This window comes from Stenella coeruleoalba, assembly GCF_951394435.1.
Source record: "Stenella coeruleoalba genome assembly, chromosome: 15".
In the NCBI taxonomy this organism is placed as follows: domain Eukaryota; kingdom Metazoa; phylum Chordata; class Mammalia; order Artiodactyla; family Delphinidae; genus Stenella; species Stenella coeruleoalba.
The window spans coordinates 86,455,585-86,474,263 of record NC_137161.1 but is presented as its reverse complement, the minus strand read 5'-3'; the positions used below and the strand labels follow the sequence as shown (position 1 = coordinate 86,474,263).

The following is an 18,679-nucleotide window of genomic DNA, read 5'->3' as shown; positions in this document are numbered from 1 at the left end:
GGGCGCCGGGCAGCACAGGATTGGCCGCTGGGAGGGGGCGGGGCTCCCCGCGGCCGGGGGCGGGGCCGTTCCCGGCCGTAAATACGGCGCCACATGGCACTGGTTGGGGAGGCCCGGGGCGGTGCGGAGGGCGCAGGCGCACTGAGGGGGTGATCCTCGGCCTCCGTGGCCTCTCCGTGGGCCACGATTTCTCGCGAGAAGAGGGGCGGGGGGCGGGGCCGGTGGAGGGGCGGCCTCGAGACGGTCCGCCGTTCGTGAGGTGGTGGAGGCGCGAGCTGCGGTGCGAGGTCAGGGAAGGTGAGGCGAGGGGCGCGCGAGGTGAGGCGAGGGGCGCGCGAGGTGAGGCGAGGGACGCGGGGCGAGATGAGGGGCGCGCGGTGAGGTGAGGTGAGGCGAGGGGCGCGGGGCGGGGGTCCCGGCGGCGCGGCGGGTCCTGCCTCCTCAGCCGCCTGGGCGGGTCCGGCGCGGCTCCGGGCCGAGTCCCCGCGCCGTCGCTGTGTGACCTTGGCCGGGCTCGCACCGTCTCTGAGCCCCGGTCCTGTGGGGATGAGGGAGACCTGGACGGGGCGTGGGGCGCCCGGCGCGCCGCCCATCCGCGGTGGGGCTCGCGGCTGTGGTCAGCTGCCGCCGTCGGGGCTGGTCCCCGCCCGTTTCTGGCCGCCCGGCATCTGCCCTGCAGGGGGGGCGGCGGCGGGGCGGGGATCCTCCTTGCACGCTTGTCAGCTTCCCCCTTGGGCTGTTCGGGAATGTGGAGGGAGGAGCAGGCGCGCGGGGTTCCGGGGAGCCCTTGGGGGGTCTCCGAGCGCGGGGACCGCGAGTGGACGCCGGGGCGCACGGGTCCCTCCACCAGCCTCGTGCAGGGGGAGCCCCCGCCCCGGTGCCCTGGCTCGCCCGAGGCCGTGGGCACTTCTTCGTCCCGCTGACCGCGGACCTGTGACTGCGGACCCGGCGGATGCGGGCGCGTCCTGGAAGAGTACCACTCAGATGACGCTTTGCGCCAGAAGCAGCGAAAGGAAGCCATGTATTAGTCGCTAACAGTAGGACTTATATCTTCCATTTGGGCTCCTAGCCACCAAGACATGTCCCGCAAGCCGTTGGCTGGAGCCGAGGTTCCGTCTGGCGCGGAGCACAACAAGCCGTAGTGTTCCCGCGATTATTGAATTATTTATGTTATAATTCGACGCCGGAGAGACTCAGGAGACCCGGGATGAATGACAATGTGGGCTGGGGGCAGAGCGGATGCAAGCGCATCTTTAAGGGTGCTGTCCCCACACGTGTGGGTCCGGGCAGGGGGAAGCTGGGAAACAGCTCGGCTGGTCCTCACCTGCCCCCAAACCAGGGCACAGTTCAGCCCTTCTCTGTGAACACCTGGCTTTGGGAAGGTGACTCAGGGCTGGTGTCAGTGTGAAAAAGGAGCTATTAGGAAAACTTTTTTTTTTTTTAGTGGTTTGAGAGGCGGCAATTTTATTTATTTATTTGTCTGCCTTGGGCCTTCGTTACTGCGTGCGGGCTTACTCTAGTTGCAGCGAGCACTCTTCATTGCGGTGTGCGGGCTTCTCATTGCGGTGGCTTCTCCAGTTGTGGAGCACGGGCTCTAGGCGTGCAGGCTTCAGTAGTTGTGGCACGTGGGCTCAGTAGTTGTGGCTCGCGGCCTCTAGAGCACAGGCTTAGTAGTTGTGGTGCACGGGCTTAGTTGCTCCACGGCATGTGGGATCTTCCCCGACCAGGGCTCGAACCTGTGTCCCCTGCATCAGCAGGGGGATTCTTAACCACTGCACCACCAGGGAAGTCCGGGAAAACTTTAAAAAATTGAAGTATAATTGATTAGCGTTGTATAAGTTTAAGATGTGCAAAGTGTTGATTTGATACACATATATTGCAACATGATTACCTCCAAAGTGTCAGCTGACGCCAAGGCAAGTGTTACCTGAAGGTAGCGCTACTGAGAACTTAGAGAGTGCCTGCATGGACACACGTGGATGTTTATTTTTCTTGCCAGATGGTTTGTAAGACTTTGGGCTGTTATTTTCAGGCCAGCAGTACTGTTCACTGTTAGTCAGTGTGCGCCTACTTCATTACCTGAGCAAACGTTGAGCCTCTCATCATTTGTAAGATGCCACGTTGGGCTAGACGCTGGTAGTATGATTAACCTGACTATAATACCATGTGATTAGTGCTGTCATCTAGGTGTTTACAAAGTGTGAAGAAAGAGGGAGCAGCTAAACTTGTTTCTTGGTGTTGTAGAAGTTTCCCATAGTGGAGATGACATATGAATTGGACCTTGAGAGACAAGTGAAGTTTGGGGAGAACATTCCAAGTAGAGGCAGCAGGGTATGTGGAGGCGTGGAAGTGAATGGGACGTTTGGGGGGAGGGAGCAGTGAGTCCCTGTGTTCATTGTGGGTTGGGGTTTGAGGATTGAAATGGAGGCTAAGACCAGAAAGAGGTTTCTGACCAAAGGGCCTTGCATGCCGTGCCGGGGAGTTTGGACTTTTATCCTTCTGGTGAGGAGTAGTCAGGGTTTTGGGTGGGATGTGAGAGATGCGTTTTAGAAGAGTAACACTAGTGAGAACAAGATCCAGGGTATCAGGAGATGGAGACTGAGCTGGGTACGTTTGAAGAGGGTGTGGGTCAGGACAGTGGCTGAGAGTTGAGAAGGGCGTCAGCTTGAAACAAGCAGGAGAATCCACAGTGCGATGGCGCTCTGTGGGATGTGGTGAAAGGGAAAGGAAAACGGCAAAAGTAACCAAGGTTCTCACCTGGGTGCTGAGGACGGGGCTGGTACCTGAGATAAGGAATACTGGAGCAGGTTTGGAGAAGGAAGGGGCTAAAATGCGTTTGATTTTTAGGCTTGTAGAATTTGCAGTATTTGTGGGCCATCCTGGATGAGATGTGCTCGTGCAGAGAGAGAATGTGTCTGGGGATGGAATCCTGGGGAGTCCAGCGGGAAAGCGGTAGATGGCAAAAGAAGAGCATGTTGGATGGCTGATGGTGGGAATGCAGTTTACTGTCATTACCATACAGTCACCAAGGCTAGTGGGTGATTCTCTTCTGGAAGGGTCTCCAGGCTGAGGTGCCATTCCTGGATGAGAGACTGTTACTGATAATGTACTGAAACAAATGCTGCTAGTTTATAATTTGTTTTAAACTTACATCTTTAGTTTCAATTTTGAGATTGTTTCTTTATCTTTTTCTTCAGAAAGTAGTGGTTAGTTTCACGCTTACTTAGTGAGTCTGTGGCTGCAGCCAGGGCTGATGGTTCTCCAGTCATTTGCCAACACATGTGCTTAATGATAACTGACTCAGTAACTCAATACTTCCTGTAGTTAACCAAGGTGGTGGTTTCTGTAACTGTTTAGAGAACTTTAAAAGTATTTCAGAGAGGAATAGGAAGCACCAGGTGCAGCTGAGCGGGGCAGAGGGGCTGGACTGCTGTACTAAACCCAAGCGGATGAAGCGAATGGAGCCTGCTTGGCTCCCAGAACACTGTCAGTTGGTACTTTTCCTTCCAGACAGGACAATGGAAGAGTCTTTGGGGAAAGTGAGTAGTCTGAGAAAGGACCTAAAAATAGTGACATCAGGGGGTCCACAGTAAGGAGGCCCAGTTGGATCACTCACTAATGAAGCTCATAATTAATAACCCCTTACTAGGGTCCAGAGCTTCCAAGTTCTTTTAATCCCCTACCCCTTAAATAGGAATAGATAACCAAAGACAAGTGAAGAAGCCTCTGATTTGGAAGATAGAGATCATAACACACACTTGGAAGCAATAGAGAGCGTGCAGGAAGCACACTTAAAAAGCATACTGTCACTGATACACACATGGAGATAGAAAATATCGCATGCAAGAGACAAGAACAGGATGCTCGTTTTTTTAAAGAAGCATTCAGAAATCCAAAAAGATAACACATGGATATAAAAAATACAGTGGAAGAAATAAAAAACTCAGTAGATGAAAAGGTTGAGAACTCAGGAAATAGAACAGAAAAACAAAGAGATGGAAAATGAGAGAAAAAAGAAAAAGCATCCGATTAGGCGATTGACAGCTGAATAATAACAGTTTCAGCAAGAAATAAAATGGGATAAAATCATCCACAAAATGATAAGGGAAATCCTAGAACCAAAACTTTCTGCCTTTTTGAAGGGGCCCACTGAGTGACCGGCACCATGGATGAAAATGCAGGTATCCTTCACTCACCTGTCTATTCAGCTCCCAGTTTGGATATTCAGAGTGTGGGGGGCAAGTTTGTATAGGGAGGGATACCGAGTTTCTGATAGTGGCTAGTAAGAGTTTGGGAAGCAGGTTTATTTGGAAGTGCATCTGAAGCTGTTTCAGAATTTGCATAGTGAGAGTTCGCATGGAGAGAGAGACGTGCACACTCGCTCCAAGACACGTTGTTGTGAAATTTCAGAACTCTGGACAAAGAAGATCATGCTAGCTTCTCGGAAAGAATAAAGACAGGCCACCAACAGGTCATCACGGGATGAAGCAGAATGGCTCCGAACCCATCTTTAGGAACATTGGAAGCTGGGAGACAAGAGAGCATTACTTTCAAAATTCTGAAGGAAAATATTTTCCACCTTGAATTCTAAACTCAGACAAAGGAGGATATAATAAAGATATGTGCACAGATCCTCCAAAGATTTGTCTCATGTATTTTAAAGAAGTGACTGGCAGGCATACTCTCCCAAAATGAGGTGGTGAATCTGGAAAGACAGGCTAGAGGAGACAGGGTTAGCCTCAGAGGAGAGGTGAGAAGAATCTGCTGGATGAGATGGAGAGGCTGGGATGCCAGCCAGGCCAGGTACCAGGTATGAGAGCAGGTATCTTGGGACCTGAGCCTCGAAGTTTCCTCCAAGAGATTTTTTGGGGAATGTGAAATTGATGGGGCACCTGATGCTCTGGAACATCTGGAGAGGAGATTTAGACAGTTGGCAGAGTTGGGGCTGTATTAGTGATTAAGTACATAGAAAGCAAAGCAAGCGAAAACACAAGACTGTTAACTAGTTCCAGGGAAAATAAGCCGTTGTGCAGGAAAGAAAGATAATTACGGTGTACTGCAAGGCTCAGCTGTGAATAGCCTTTGTGCAATGATAATAATTTATGTAAACATCGAATATTGCTCTAATTAAAATGCTGATGTGCCTGTCTGGAGGAGGCGTGGAGATGAGAAGGGCATGGTTGTTTGGAGGGCCCAGGGGAAGAAAGAGAGACTACCTTTCTGCCAGCTGCCTGCCACTGTTTGAGGAAGTCAGTAGATGACGCTCAAGCTGAACCATCGGTTATCGCCCAGGGCTATTGCTTAGAGGTAGGTGGTGACACCGAAAGATTCAGCTAATAAGAATGAGCGAGAAAGATGGAGGTGGGTAATGAGAAAGAAAGGGACTGGGGACTGTGTGCGTAGTAAACTCCTGGGACAATTTAATCCTTTAGCATACATGCATAATGTTGATCAAAATAAAGAAAAATCAGTAAGCTTCCAACTCTGATGAAGGAAGAGGCCAGACTCTTGCCTGTTGTGTGTGCAGCTGGGCCACTCACCAGGCTGTCTTTCTTATCAGGCAGAGTTTACTTGTTCTTATTTCCTTTCCATTATTGCCATTGTTCTCTGTATCCTGTCTCTTGCCTGTGGTCACATATTGGAGATTTGGTGCTTTCTTTAGCTTTTTCTTTTCTTTTAACTTGTTATAAAGGAATTGTAAAACATATCCAAAAGTAGAGATAATAGGGACTTCTCTGGTGGCGCAGTGGTTAAGAACCTGCCTGCCAACGCAGGGGACACGGGTTTGAGCCCTGGCCCGGGAAGATCCCACATGCCACGGAGCAACTAAGCCCGTGCGCCACAGCTGCTGAGTCTGCGCTCTAGAGCCCGAGAAGCACAGCTACCGAAGCCTGCGCGCCTAGAGCCCGTGCTCCACAACAAGAGAAGCTACCGCAATGAGAAGCCCGCGCACCACGACAAAGAGTAGCCCCAGCTTGACGCAACTAGAGAAAACCTGCGCGCGGCAACAAAGACCCAACGCAGCCAAAAATAAATAAATAAATAATATATTTTAAAAAGTAGAGATAATAGTTTTATGAACTCTTCTTTACCTGTCACCCAGTTTCAGAAATTATGAAATCAGGGTCAGTCATGTTTATCTGTTTTTGTTAGCATAACAACTCTTTATTGAGTACCTACTGTATGCCAAGCACTATTCATAGCCTTGAGGCTACAACTATGACAAACTTTGAAGGGTCAAGTACCTCCCTTCTAAAGTTTATATTCTAGTGCAGATAGACCATAAGCAAGTAAGCCAGTGAATATATAATGTTGGAGGTAATGACAAATGACATGGAGAAAAAACAGCCACGGAGGATGGGGCATGCAGGGTGGGGAGTGATCAGGGAAGCCCTCACTGATGAGGTGAGCTTCAGGTGCAGATCAGGAGGTGCCAGGTTGAGCCACAGGATTCCCTGGGTGTGTGCGGGCCAGGGGGTGGGAGCCTGGTTGGTATAGATGATGAACAACAAGGAGGCCATTGTGGCTAGAGTGGGGCCAGTGACGGGGAGTAAAGGGGATGAGAGTGTGGGATCCCAGTCATATAGGGCTTGTCATGGGCCATTGTAAGGACTGGAAATGGGAAGCTGTTGGACTCCAAAGATTGGAGGGTTTTGAGCAGAGCCATGACATGATCTGACTTTTAGCAGAAGAGCCATGGCTACTGGGTTTAAAGAGGATAGTATGGGCAGGAGAGCGGAGGCGGGAGAACAAGTTGGACGCTGTTGCAGTAACGCAGGTGAGAGCTGGTGGTGGCCTGGGGGGCAGGGTGCACACAGGAGGTAGGGAAGTAGAGGGGTTAGGGTCTGCATATATTTGAAGGTAAAGCCCTAATCAGGTTCTTAAGCTAATCATAGTGAAATTTATTATCTATTTTCCCTTGAAATAATTTCTTTGAATTGACTTAACTCTGGGAAATGAGTTATTTGGATTCCAGAGTCAAATACCATGCAACAAGTGTTTGAGTGTTGTGAGGAATATAGAAGATATAGTAGACGTGATCCCTGTCACCGAAGAACTTGAAATCTAGTTTGGGAATATGGGACTCGTGTGCCTACACTAATACCCTGCCTACTTGTGAAGTACCGACGGGGCTTAGAGACCAGGGACGAAGACGCCAATGTGAGCAGATAGCCAGGTGTGCTGTGGGCCACCTCTGTGGGAAGTTACTTTATTTCAAAGGCCAAGTTTGGGCTCAGTTTTCATTCAGGTCTTCTGGGACGTACATCAACCTTTCATTCTCATCAATGTGCCCATTTATTACTTATTTTTATTTGGATACACTGTCAGATTTAGTTCTCAGGGTTAACCAAATACAAGTGAAGTAATTTTATAAGCAAATAAACCCCCAGTGCTGGTGGCACGGAAGTGAAAATATACCTTACAGTGGGGGTTTTAATCCAACACCAAAGCATCAGTTGCAGGGCTGGGCCATACAGGGTGCAGAGAGTAAATGTTGAGACCACTAACAAACTTTCCAAATTTCTGTTGACTACAGTGATGAGACCCTCAGTGAATTATTTGCCTTTGCAAAGCTGGAAAAGAAGTAGGTAGTTTCTGGTCTCTTTGCCAGTAGCATAAATGAATAAAACTTGAAACATTCTTGGACTTCTTAATGAAGGTCATGCCACTTGATTTAATGCTCAGAAGTTGGTTATTTGGACAAGGAAAAGCAAATTTTCTCAGAAATAAAGGTAATAAAAATTTGAGTGTCTAGAAAAACCAACCAATTCTGCATTAAATATTTACTGTAGAGGCTGGTAGACTGTAGTGTTTGGGAAGGTAGGCTCTCAAATCAGTTGTTCGAATGCCAGCTCTGAACAGTTGTAGCTGTGTACACTTGGGTAAGTTGCTTGGCTGTTTTTGTTTTTGTTTTTGTTTTTGCGGTACGTGGGCCTCTCACTGTTGTGGCCTCTCCCATTGCGGAGCACAGGCTCCGGACGCGCAGGCTCGGCGGCCATGGCCAGCCGCTCCGCGGTATGTGGGACATTCCCAGACTGGGGCACGAACCCGTGTCCCCTGCATCGGCAGGCGGACTCTCAACCACTGCCACCAGGGGAGCCCCTGCCTGGCTGTTTTGCCCCAACTTTATCACAATTACTGTGAGGATTAAATAAGTTAAGATGTGCAAGGCCTATAACAGCACTTTGGAAAACATATTAGCTATTGTTATTATTATAAATTAATTGAAATCATAACATTCTTCTTTGCTGATAACTGGCTATTGGTAGAAAGCATGAGTAATAATAAAAATAATGTTATATTTATATGATACAAATATTTGAGGGCCAGATGAAACAGAACGATAACTAAGGCCAATGGTATAGTCTAAAGAACATGCTTTACTATTTTACAAAACACTTAGCTGATATGTTCTCATTTTCATCCTCTCAGTAGCTCTGGTTAGCAGAAAGACCTTGATTGTTCTTGTTTTATAGGTGAAGAATTGAAACTCACACTTAAAGGGATATCCTAGGCCACTCAGCAGAGACTGGACTTGGCCTCAGAATTCCTTTCCTTTTCTTCCCAATCTCCAGATGTCTGTGTAGGACTTCAGTGCTGGTGTTTTTATCCTGTGTTGTAGAAATCAGTGACAGCTGGTTAGTTCGTAGTGTTTGTGCTGAAGAGAAAAGTTTTAGCTTCTGGTGATTGACTTAATAAGACTGCTCACATATTCTTCCCCTTGAAATCAAATGTATCGAGGTATAATTTACATGCAATGCAATAAAATGCACACATTTTAAGTGTAAAGTTCTGTGAATGTGGACAGATATATCTACCTGTGTAACTGCCACTACAAACAATATAATAGAACATTTCCATCACCCAGATTTCCTCCTGTCCCTTTGCAGTCTATGATTTCTGTCACTATTTTTGCCTTTTATAACCTTTGTATAAATGAAATCATGTGGTATGTACTCTTTTGTGTCTGGGTACTTTTGTTTAGTGTAATATCTGCAGGATTCATCCATGTTGTTGCATGTATTGATGTGTGGGTCCGTGGTTCACTCTTTTTTATTGTTGAGTAGTTTTCCACTGAATGAGTACACCACAGCTTGTTTATTCATTCACTTGTTGATGGACCTCTGGGTTCTTTTCAGTTTGTAGCTATTTTGAGTAAAGCCACAATGAATATTCTTGTACACATCTTTTTGTGGACAGTTATTTCATTCATGGATATCGTCTTTGATGTTGTGTCTAAAAGGCATCACAATACACAAGGTCATTTAGGTTATCTCCTGTGTTACCTTCTAGGAGTTTTATAGTTTTGCATTTTACATTTAGGTCTATTATCCATCTTGAGTTAGTTTTTTTTTTTTGCGGTACGTGGGCCCCTCACTGCTGCGGCCCCCCCCCCCCCCCCCCCCCCCCGCCGCAGAGCACAGGCTCTGGATGCGCAAGCCCAGCGGCCACGGCCCACGGGCCCAGCCGCTCTGTGGCACGCAGGATCCTCCCGGACCGGGGCACGAACCCACGTCCCCCACAGTGGCAGGCGGACTCCCAACCACTGCACCACCAGGGAAGCCCTTGAGTTAGTTTTTTTGAAGGTCTGTGTCTAGATTCTTTCTTTTAATTTTTTTTTTAACGTGATATCCAGTTGTTCCAGTACCATTTGTTGCAGAAACAGGCTGTCTTTGCTCCCTTGTATTGCCTTTGCTCCTTTGTTAAAAATAAGTTGACCATATGGGGGTCTGTTTCTGAGCTATCTGTTCGGTTCCAGTGATCTGCTTCTCCATGCTTTTGCCAATACCACATCATTTTGATTACTGTAGCTTTATGGTAAATCTTGAAGTCGGGCAGCATCAATCTTCCAGCTTTGTTCTTCTCCTTCAATATTGTATTGGCTATTCTGGGTCTTTGGCTCCTACATATAAACTTTAGAAACAGTTTGTTGATATCCACAAAATAACTTGCTATGATTTTGGTTGGGATTAATCTGTAAGTTGGGAAGAATGGATATCTTGACAATATTGAGTCTTCCTATCCTTTAGCACTTTGAACATGGAATATCTCTTCATTTCCTTAGTTCTTCTGATGATTTCATTCATCAGAATTTTGTAGTTTTCCTCATATAGATCTTGTACATATTTTGTTAGACTTATACTAAGTGTTTTTCTTTTGGGGGCTGCTCATAAATGGAATTCTGTTTTTAATTTCAAATTCCACTTGTTCATTGCTGATATGTAGGAAAGTGGTTGACTTTTGTTTATTAACCTTGTGTCCTGCAAACTTGCTATAATCACTTGAGCCCGTAAAATTTTATAATTGGAAAAGTATTGATAATCTAAGATTTATACATCATATTTTGATGGTCAGTTGGGTCTTTAAATAGAGTCCCTAAGCTTTATTACAGAACATCTGCTGTTGTGGATCTTACAGAACCTTCCAGGAGGTTAAAAATCCGCTTGATATTTTTTAATACAATCTTTTTGACTTTTTGAAAGTCTCAGCATAAAAAAAAACTAGTCTGTATGCAAAAAAAGTTGACATTAATTTTTTTCATAATAGCCAAAAAAGGGAGCTAACTCCAAAGTTCATCAGTTGGTAAATGGATAAACAGATAGTGGTATATCCATATAGTGGGGTACTGCCCAGCAATGACACAAGCAACAACTTGGACAGATCTCAAAAGCATCTTCCTAAGTGAAGGAAGCCAAATACAAGAGGCGACTTCCTGTATAATTCCATTTATGTGACATTCTAGAAAGGGCAGAACTATAGAACTATATACTGCCTGGAGCTGGGTGTTGGGGGAGGATAAGGGAACTTTGGGGGATGATGAAGATGTTCTATATCTTAATTATAGTGTACATTTGCCCAAACTCATCAGACTGTACAGTTAAAAAGAGTGCGTTTTATTGTGTATAAATCATACCTCAATAAACCTGACTTAAAAAGGAAAAAAAGCGAGGTGCTAAAGTGATTTAATCAGGAAAGAACCGTCTTTTAAACAAATGGTGCTGGAATAACAGGATATCTCTATGGGAAAAAAATGAATCTCAACCTCTCCCTCTGGAATACTTGTATTGGATAGTGGCTGAAATTCTCTGCATTTAACATTCCTTTCCACCATGGCAGATACACTAATTTCCATTTATTACTACCCACTGTTTAATTCTCACTGGTTTGATCACTTGTATCTATAATATGTAGTAAATACACACACACACACACACACCACACACACACACACACACACACAAACACAGACACCCCAGTCCATATGACAAAATAAATATTGATATATTAGTGAGGGTTCTCCAAGGAAACAGAGCCAATTAGGTATGTGTGTATGTGTAAAGGGATTTATCATGAGGAATTGGCTCACAGGGTTATGGAAGCTGAGTAGTTCAGGCCCCGGAGAGCTGACGGTGTGCTCCAGTCTGAGTCTGAAGGCCTGAGGACCAGGAAGACTGCTGGTGAGAGTTCTAGTACTCGTCCAGGTCTGAAGGCATGAGACCCGTGTCCCGGCTCAAGGACAGTCAGGTGGAGAGAGGGAATTCTCTCTTCCTCTGCCTTTTTGTTCTATTTAGGCTTTCAACAAATTGGATGAGGCTATCCCACACTGGGGAGGGCCATCTGCTTTACGCAGCCTACCGATTCAAACATTAATCTCCTCCAGAAACACCATCACAGACATACCCAGAATGTGTGACCAAACTACCTGGGCAGCCATAGCTCAGTCAAGTTGACACGTAAAACTACCCAGCATATACCACCTGACCTTTTTCTACTGTTGTTGTCAGTTCTGCTATCAAATTTTGGGACGTGCCCTTATACGGGTCTTAGTATGGGTCTGGCCTTGTGGCCCTCTATTCTAGATATGTCAGGATGACACACATCTGAGTGTGAGGGAGGTCAGCCCTCAGCTGCACACCACCCCATCTTCCCGGATTCTTGCCTACTATTGGTGTGAAGGCTCCTTGAGACCAGCAGCCTTATGTGGGCGGCCAGCACTGGGTGCTTGCTTCCTGGGGCTGCCAAGCTGCCCTTGGCATCCTACCCTGCCATGTGTCAGAAGAAATGTTTAACTCCACCTTGAGCTAAGAAACAGCTCTGCCTAGCCACAGTGTTTTGGTTTAAACCCAACCTAACTCTTTCATCAGTAGTGTTTACAAGGGCCTTTGACAAAACCCTTGTAGAAAACCAGCCCCCCAAAGATGAAACTTCTGGATAGACTTTGCTGTCAGTTCTATTGCTGCGGGCAGAAGCCTGAGACTGATACGCAGCGCCAGTCGTAGATCACTTCCTCTGTGAAGGTTCTTCTTGCTCTGCTTCTTCAAAACTTGGGGGGCTTTTTGTTGACTGCGTTTTGAAATAGTGGGAGATTTATGTTCGGAAACAATGCCCTTATTTTTGAATGAAAAATTACTTTATGAGGTCATCGTTATTCCCTGACACGTTTCTGAAGCAGTCTTCGGTTCTCAGCTGGCTTTCCCCACTGTGCTGCTCTCACCCCCAGAAGACAAGGAAGTGTTACCCAGACTGTCCAGCTTGAGCTGCCCCGGCACCTGGACCAGAAATCCCTAGATGTCTTACTCCCTTTTAAAAAGTAAAACTTGTTGCTGGCGATGCTACGTGGTAGTCTTGGCTCTACTCTCCACTCTTCCGAGAAGCTGGGAACTTGTGCTCCATGAATATTTCAAAGGAGCCACAGCCCTTTCTTCTCAAAGGACTCTACTCTCACAGGCCGTTTCATACACTCAGACAGTCTTGTTTCCATGCTGTTTTTGTGGCATGTTTGAGGTTAGAAATGACAACACAAAGGACGGCCCTGTTCCTTGATGTTAAAAATGAACCATGGCCTCAGCTTCATCGGTAAACGCTGCCTCAGCTTGGTGTGTAGGCGCTCATCCCCTTGATTTAGAAAGGCCTGGAAGGGGCTGTGACGTGGCAGAACTCCAGGGCAAGACAAGGCTCTTGGGACCAGTCTCCCCACTGAATAGCCAGACAGGTTTTTGGCTGTCCCAGGGGAAGACCTGTCTTGCTTCTGTGCAACAGCCCCCCAATTATAAATTTTTAAAACTTTGCTTAATAAGCAAATTGCAGGTGAAGTTGGCTTGTGGAGCTTTTGCACAAGGTTGTAAGGGTAGCTTGTGGCTTCGGCAGCTGGCTCCAAATTTAGCCTCTGTACAGCTCTCGACCATATTTAGCTTTGTTTATTTTTTACACACTGTCCTACATTTGCCTTATTCATTCGACAATACCTCTTGGAAATTCCTCCAAGTCCACTGTTACAGCTCTAATTCATTTTTTTCCCTCCAGTTTGTTTTTATTGTGGTAAAATACACGTAACATAAAATTTACCACCTTAAAAAAAAAAAAATTTACCACCTTAACGTTTTTTTTTTGGCGGTACGCGGACCTCTCACTGTCGTAGCCTCTCCCGTTGCGGAGCACAGGCTCCGGACGCGCAGGCTCAGCGGCCATGGCTCACGGGCCCAGCCGCTCCGCGGCACGTGGGATCTTCCTGGACCGGGGCACGAACCCATGTCCCCTGCATCGGCAGACGGACTCTCAACCACTGCGCCACCAGGGAAGCCCAACCTTAACCATTTTTAAGGGTACAGTTCAGTGACATCGAGCACATTCATACTGTTGTGCAACCATCACCACCGTCCATTTCCAGAACTCCTTTTATCTTCCCAAACTGAGCTCTGTCCCCATTAAACACTAACTCCCCATCCCCCTCCACAGCCCCTGGCCCCCACCTTCTACTTTCTGTCTCTATGAATTTGACTCCTCCAGGGACCTCATATAAGTGGAATCACACAGTATTTGTCCTTTTCTGTGACTGAGTTATTTCACTGAGCATCATGTCTTCAAGGTTCATCTATGTTGTAGCAGGCGTCAGAATTTCCTTCCCTTTTAAGGCTGAATAATAATCTGTTGTATGGATGGACCACATTTTGTTTATCCATTCACCCATTGATGGACATGGGTTGCTTCCACCTTTTGGCTACTGTGAGTAATGCTGCTGTGAACATGGGTGTATAAATATCTCTTCAAGACCCTGCTTTCAATTCTTGTGGGTATAGACCCAGAAGTGGAATTGCTGGATCACATGTTAACTTTATACGGCAATTCTATTTCTGATTTTTTGAGGAACCTCTATACTATTTATGCAGTGACTGCAGCATTTTACATTCCCATTAACAGTATACAAGGGTTTCACCACCACCTCATCCTCACCAGTACTTGTTGTTTTCTGGTTTGCGTTTTTTTTGCTTTTGTTTTCAGTAGCCATCTTGGTGGGTGTGAGGTGGTGTCTCCTGTGGCCTTGATTTGCATTTTTCTAATGATTAGTGACATTGAGCATCTTTTCATGTGCTGATTGGCCTCAGTTTCTCAGCTGTAAGAGGATTATGCTGCACCCCCACCCCAGATGGTGTGCAGAGGGCCTGCAGTAACATACGTGTGTAAAACGCGCATCTTAATGCCTGACACACAGGAAGAGGTCGATAAATGGCTGCTGCTATCAAGATGTTATCAATATATAGTAATTCTCCAAAAAATATTTGACCATGTCTTTTCCTTGCAATTAAATTGAATTCTTACTAAATTATTAGTAAAGAGAGTCAGAGTTTTTACAGAATGTTGTAGGCACTGGCATTTATTAATGTGCATATACTACTGCTTGGCTGAAAAGTAAGTCAAGGTATTTAGGCTATCAGGCCAGGTAGTTCTGGTACTTAGCATTATAAGTATGTGGCCGATAGCACGATCCTTGATCTGTGGCTATGCCTGTGTCCACAAGATGTAACTGTGATGCTGCGTCACCTCTACTCTGTTTATTAGTCTTGATCTTAAAATTGAAAACTGATCTCTTAAATCACTCAACATTTTAAGTTACTTTTTCCCTTTGCTGCTTTCTCAGCCTTTGGCAAACTTTTTTTTTTAATATGGTTTCACCTTCATCTTTATAAACTGTTCGCCCTTGCACATCCTTGAGAAGGGATGGTCTTGAAAACTTTAATGACATGGGTGCTTATGATCTAGTTTTAAAAATAGGCTGTAACATTTTGTGATCCTAACCGTTACCATTAAAAGCGTATTAAAACCTGTTGCAGCATTGCTTGTTCTTATTCCACTCACACCCGCGACCCACTCGAAGGAAATGAGCGAAAGTACCAGCAGCAGTTGTGCAAGACACAGCAGGGTATTTCACCTGTAATCCTGTTTCCTAATGTCCATAGTGTGCTCATTACCTTTATAATGTGTAATAATTATATAATAAATATATAACATATAATAAATATCTAGCTGTGTGACTCTAGCACATGGCCGACAGCCCTGAGGGGGTGAGAGGAGGTGTGATCGCCACCCCTCAGGGTAGGGGTCACCAGATTTTTCTGCTCTTCCTTTTTCTGTGGGAGCACGTGACGAGCTCTTAGGGCTCAGGAAACACTACATGAAGGTGACGATGACCAGAGAATGTACTCTTCTCTGTCAGATGGTCGTTGCAGCTCCTTTTGTGTAAAAGCCCACCCCACCCTTTGTCTGCTGAACTGTTTGCCATAAGTATGTATTAATTTTTCCATTCAAAAAAGTGAATTAAGAGTAAACAACAACAAACAAGAGTAAACAACAGCTGCAGAGGTGGATAGAGATTGCACCCAAATTGCTGCCTAATGAACTTTAGGTTCATTTTATGAAAATGCATTAGATACTAGGTACATAGTCGAATGCATACGAGGAATATAGACTCAGAAGTGTACACTGGGAGATGTCCCAGAGGGTGCACAATGCGGACCCTCCCCTAGAACACCCCAAGACGTGCTCCATCTGTCTGTGCCCCGATGCCTGCAGTGATAGAAGTCCTAGTACGGCTTCAAAAACAGCCCGTTCTTAAGTGGTTTTGGCCCACTTATAATTATTAGTGTTCTTTCCTTAGGCTCGACTCAGTCTCTGAGTTGTATCTTCTGAAGCTGCTCTCTCTCCCACGTGACAGCCCTCCAGATAGCTGAAGCCCCGACACGAATGTCACTTCCAGCCTGCACAGCCCCTCCTCGTACAGGTGCTGTGGACCAGGAGGCTGAGAGCCGGCAGCAGCCTGCACCGCTCACAGCACACAGCACGCTGTCGGCCTCACACGGGGGCCCGTCTCAAGTGTTTGTGTGGATGACGTGTGCACAGAAGAAGGGGTTTGGGCGGGAGAAGGGGTGAGTTCAGCATTGCACTGAGCTTTAACTTTCTTGTTACCGTGTTTTGTTTCGCTGCGCCTCTCCTTTCATTCTCACACCCACTCTTCACGAGGGTCTGCGTTCCCGCCCGGGGGCTGGTCTGGGTCCGGCCTCCCCCTTTCAGTGCGGTGGTAAGGGGCCTCCAGTCACCTCTCCAGTCACACTCACCCTCTGGGCCTTCCTAAGCCTCATGGGTCACATCACCTGGAGAAGCTGAAGCTCCCCATCAGGCAGCCCCCAAAGTCCACCTCACAGAGGGTGGAGGAGGGAGGGAAAAGCAGGGCCACTGGGTCTGAGACGGCAGCAGGCACCATCCTCTCAGGACCGCAGGCTGCGAGAGAACCCTAGCCTTTAACTTGGTTTCTGTTGCCTTCCAGCTTCCTCGGAGGGCAGCGTCTGGTCTCTACAGGAAGCTGAAGTGAAAGGATCCGGGGAAGAGGCCCCCGCATCCATGGACACAATGACCAAAAGCCGGTTCTTCCGCCTGTGGCTGGTCTTGGGGTCCGTCTTCATGATCCTCCTGATCATCGTGTACTGGGACAACATGGGCACCGCCCACTTGTACCTGCACACTTCCCTCTCCAGGCCTCACATCCTGCAGCCCTTCCCCAGCCCCAAGCCAGGGGACGGCAAGTATTTCACCGCCAGCATTGAGGAGATTTTGGAGAAGCTCCTCAGTGCTCATGCGAAGCAGAACATCCTTCTGGGTAGAAAGGTGGAGCAGCCCTCCCTGCTGGCCTCCAGCAAGCCTGTGCTCAGCAACATGGAAGAGAGTGTGAGGGGCTACGACTGGTCCAGCCACGACGCCCAGCAGAGCCCGGACCCGGACGGGCGGCAGGCCGAACGGAGGAGCGTGCTGAGGGGGTTCTGCGCCAATGCCAGCTTTGTGTTTCCCGCCAAGGAGCGCTCTTTCGATGACATTCCCAACTATGAGCTGAACCACCTCATCGTGGACGACCGCCACGGGGTCATCTACTGCTACGTGCCCAAGGTGGCCTGCACCAACTGGAAGCGCGTGATGATCGTCCTGAGCCAGAGCCTCTCGGACCAGGGCACGCCCTACCGTGACCCCCTGGACATCCCCCGGGAGTACGTCCACAACTCCAGCACCCACCTGACTTTCAACAAGTTTTGGCGCCGCTATGGGAAGTTCTCCCGCCACCTCATGAAAGTTAAGCTGAAAAAGTACACTAAGTTCCTGTTCGTGCGGGACCCCTTCGTCCGCCTCATCTCGGCCTTCCGCAGCAAGTTCGAGCTGGAGAACGAAGAGTTCTACCAGAAGTTCGCCGTCCCCATGCTGAAGAGGTACTCCAACCACACCAGCCTGCCCAAGTCGGTCAGCGAGGCCTTCAGTGCAGGCCTCAGGGTGTCCTTCGCCAACTTCATCCAGTACCTGCTGGACCCTCACACCGAAAAGCTGGCGCCCTTCAACGAGCACTGGAGGCAGGTGCACCGCCTCTGCCACCCCTGCCAGATAGACTACGACTTTGTGGGGAAACTGGAGACCCTGGACCAGGATGCCACCCAGCTGCTCCGGCTTCTCAAGGTGGACAGGCTGCTCCAGTTCCCCCCAAGTTACCGGAACAGAACTGCCAGCAGCTGGGAGGAAGGCTGGTTTGCCAAAATTCCCCTGGCCTGGAGGCAGCAGCTTTACAAACTCTACGAAGCAGATTTCGTCCTCTTTGGCTACCCGAAGCCTGAAAATCTACTTAGAGACTGAAGGCGTTAGGGGAAAATCCTGAACACCAAAAAAAAAAAAAAAAGTGCTTGTGTTGTTACTTTAAACCTGAACGAAGGGCCTGTGGTACCGCGACCATCTCCCGGAGGATGGAGCAATGCGTTGCCGCATATATTTTTATATGGCTTTGTTTCTCTCCTGGTGTGACACATCGCAGAATTCCACAGTGCTCCTGTTGGCGAGTCAGCTGGAAACACCTGGAATTGACCACACCCACACTCTCGTTTGTAAAATACCCTGCGATTTTGCAGTCTAGACTTGCTGTTTACTCCCTCCCTGTATTCATTGAGTACTGTGTTAATATTGTTTTTTAAGATTAATATATTTCAGATATTTAATATGAAAAGTGGAGAAGGAAATGGTGGAGTAAAAGGTTACATCTGCTCCTTCTGCCTGCGCTTGTGGTTATTTCGTTGGAGCGACAGATGCTCATTCAGGGGCTCCAAGCGGCATAATGGCTGACGCTTAGGCCTCAGAATCTCAATTTCAGGAAGGGAGGGTTCATGGTCGTCTTCAGCAAAAAGGAGGAACTTGAATTTGAGATCAGGCGTTACTGTGTGTTTGTGCAAGGGTGGCAGACAAATCCTTCAAAAGTGAAAGCTCTGTTATTAGGTGATACATGTGAAAAGGGAAGGCTATTAATAAGGGTTTCATACTTGAGATCATATCGAAGGTAAATCGTACATCCAGGTCACAGTCACAGAGGCTGGATTTTAAC

General features: G+C 47.4%; 1 protein-coding gene across 3 annotated transcripts; it reads left to right on the top strand.

Annotated features, from left to right (window-relative positions):
- Positions 1-242: 242 nt before the first annotated feature.
- Positions 243-18,339, top strand: CHST12 (carbohydrate sulfotransferase 12). 3 transcript variants are annotated; one of them, XM_079945782.1, is made up of 2 exons: positions 243-318; positions 16,601-18,339. In XM_079945782.1, exon 2 carries the CDS (start codon positions 16,675-16,677, stop codon positions 17,941-17,943), a length of 1,269 nt encoding a protein of 422 aa, XP_079801908.1. In that variant the 5' UTR covers positions 243-318; positions 16,601-16,674; the 3' UTR covers positions 17,944-18,339. The 3 variants fall into 3 exon arrangements, with proteins under 3 accessions (XP_079801908.1, XP_079801907.1, XP_079801906.1); XM_079945781.1 differs by having other exon boundaries at positions 244-297; XM_079945780.1 differs by lacking the exon at positions 243-318 and adding an exon at positions 15,996-16,202.
- The last annotated feature ends 340 nt before the right edge of the window (positions 18,340-18,679 follow it).

What these genes read in the sequence shown, in the direction of transcription:
- CHST12 (XM_079945782.1), top strand. Translation starts at nt 16,675, where the DNA reads ATGGACACAATGACCAAAAGCCGGTTCTTCCGCCTGTGGCTGGTCTTG.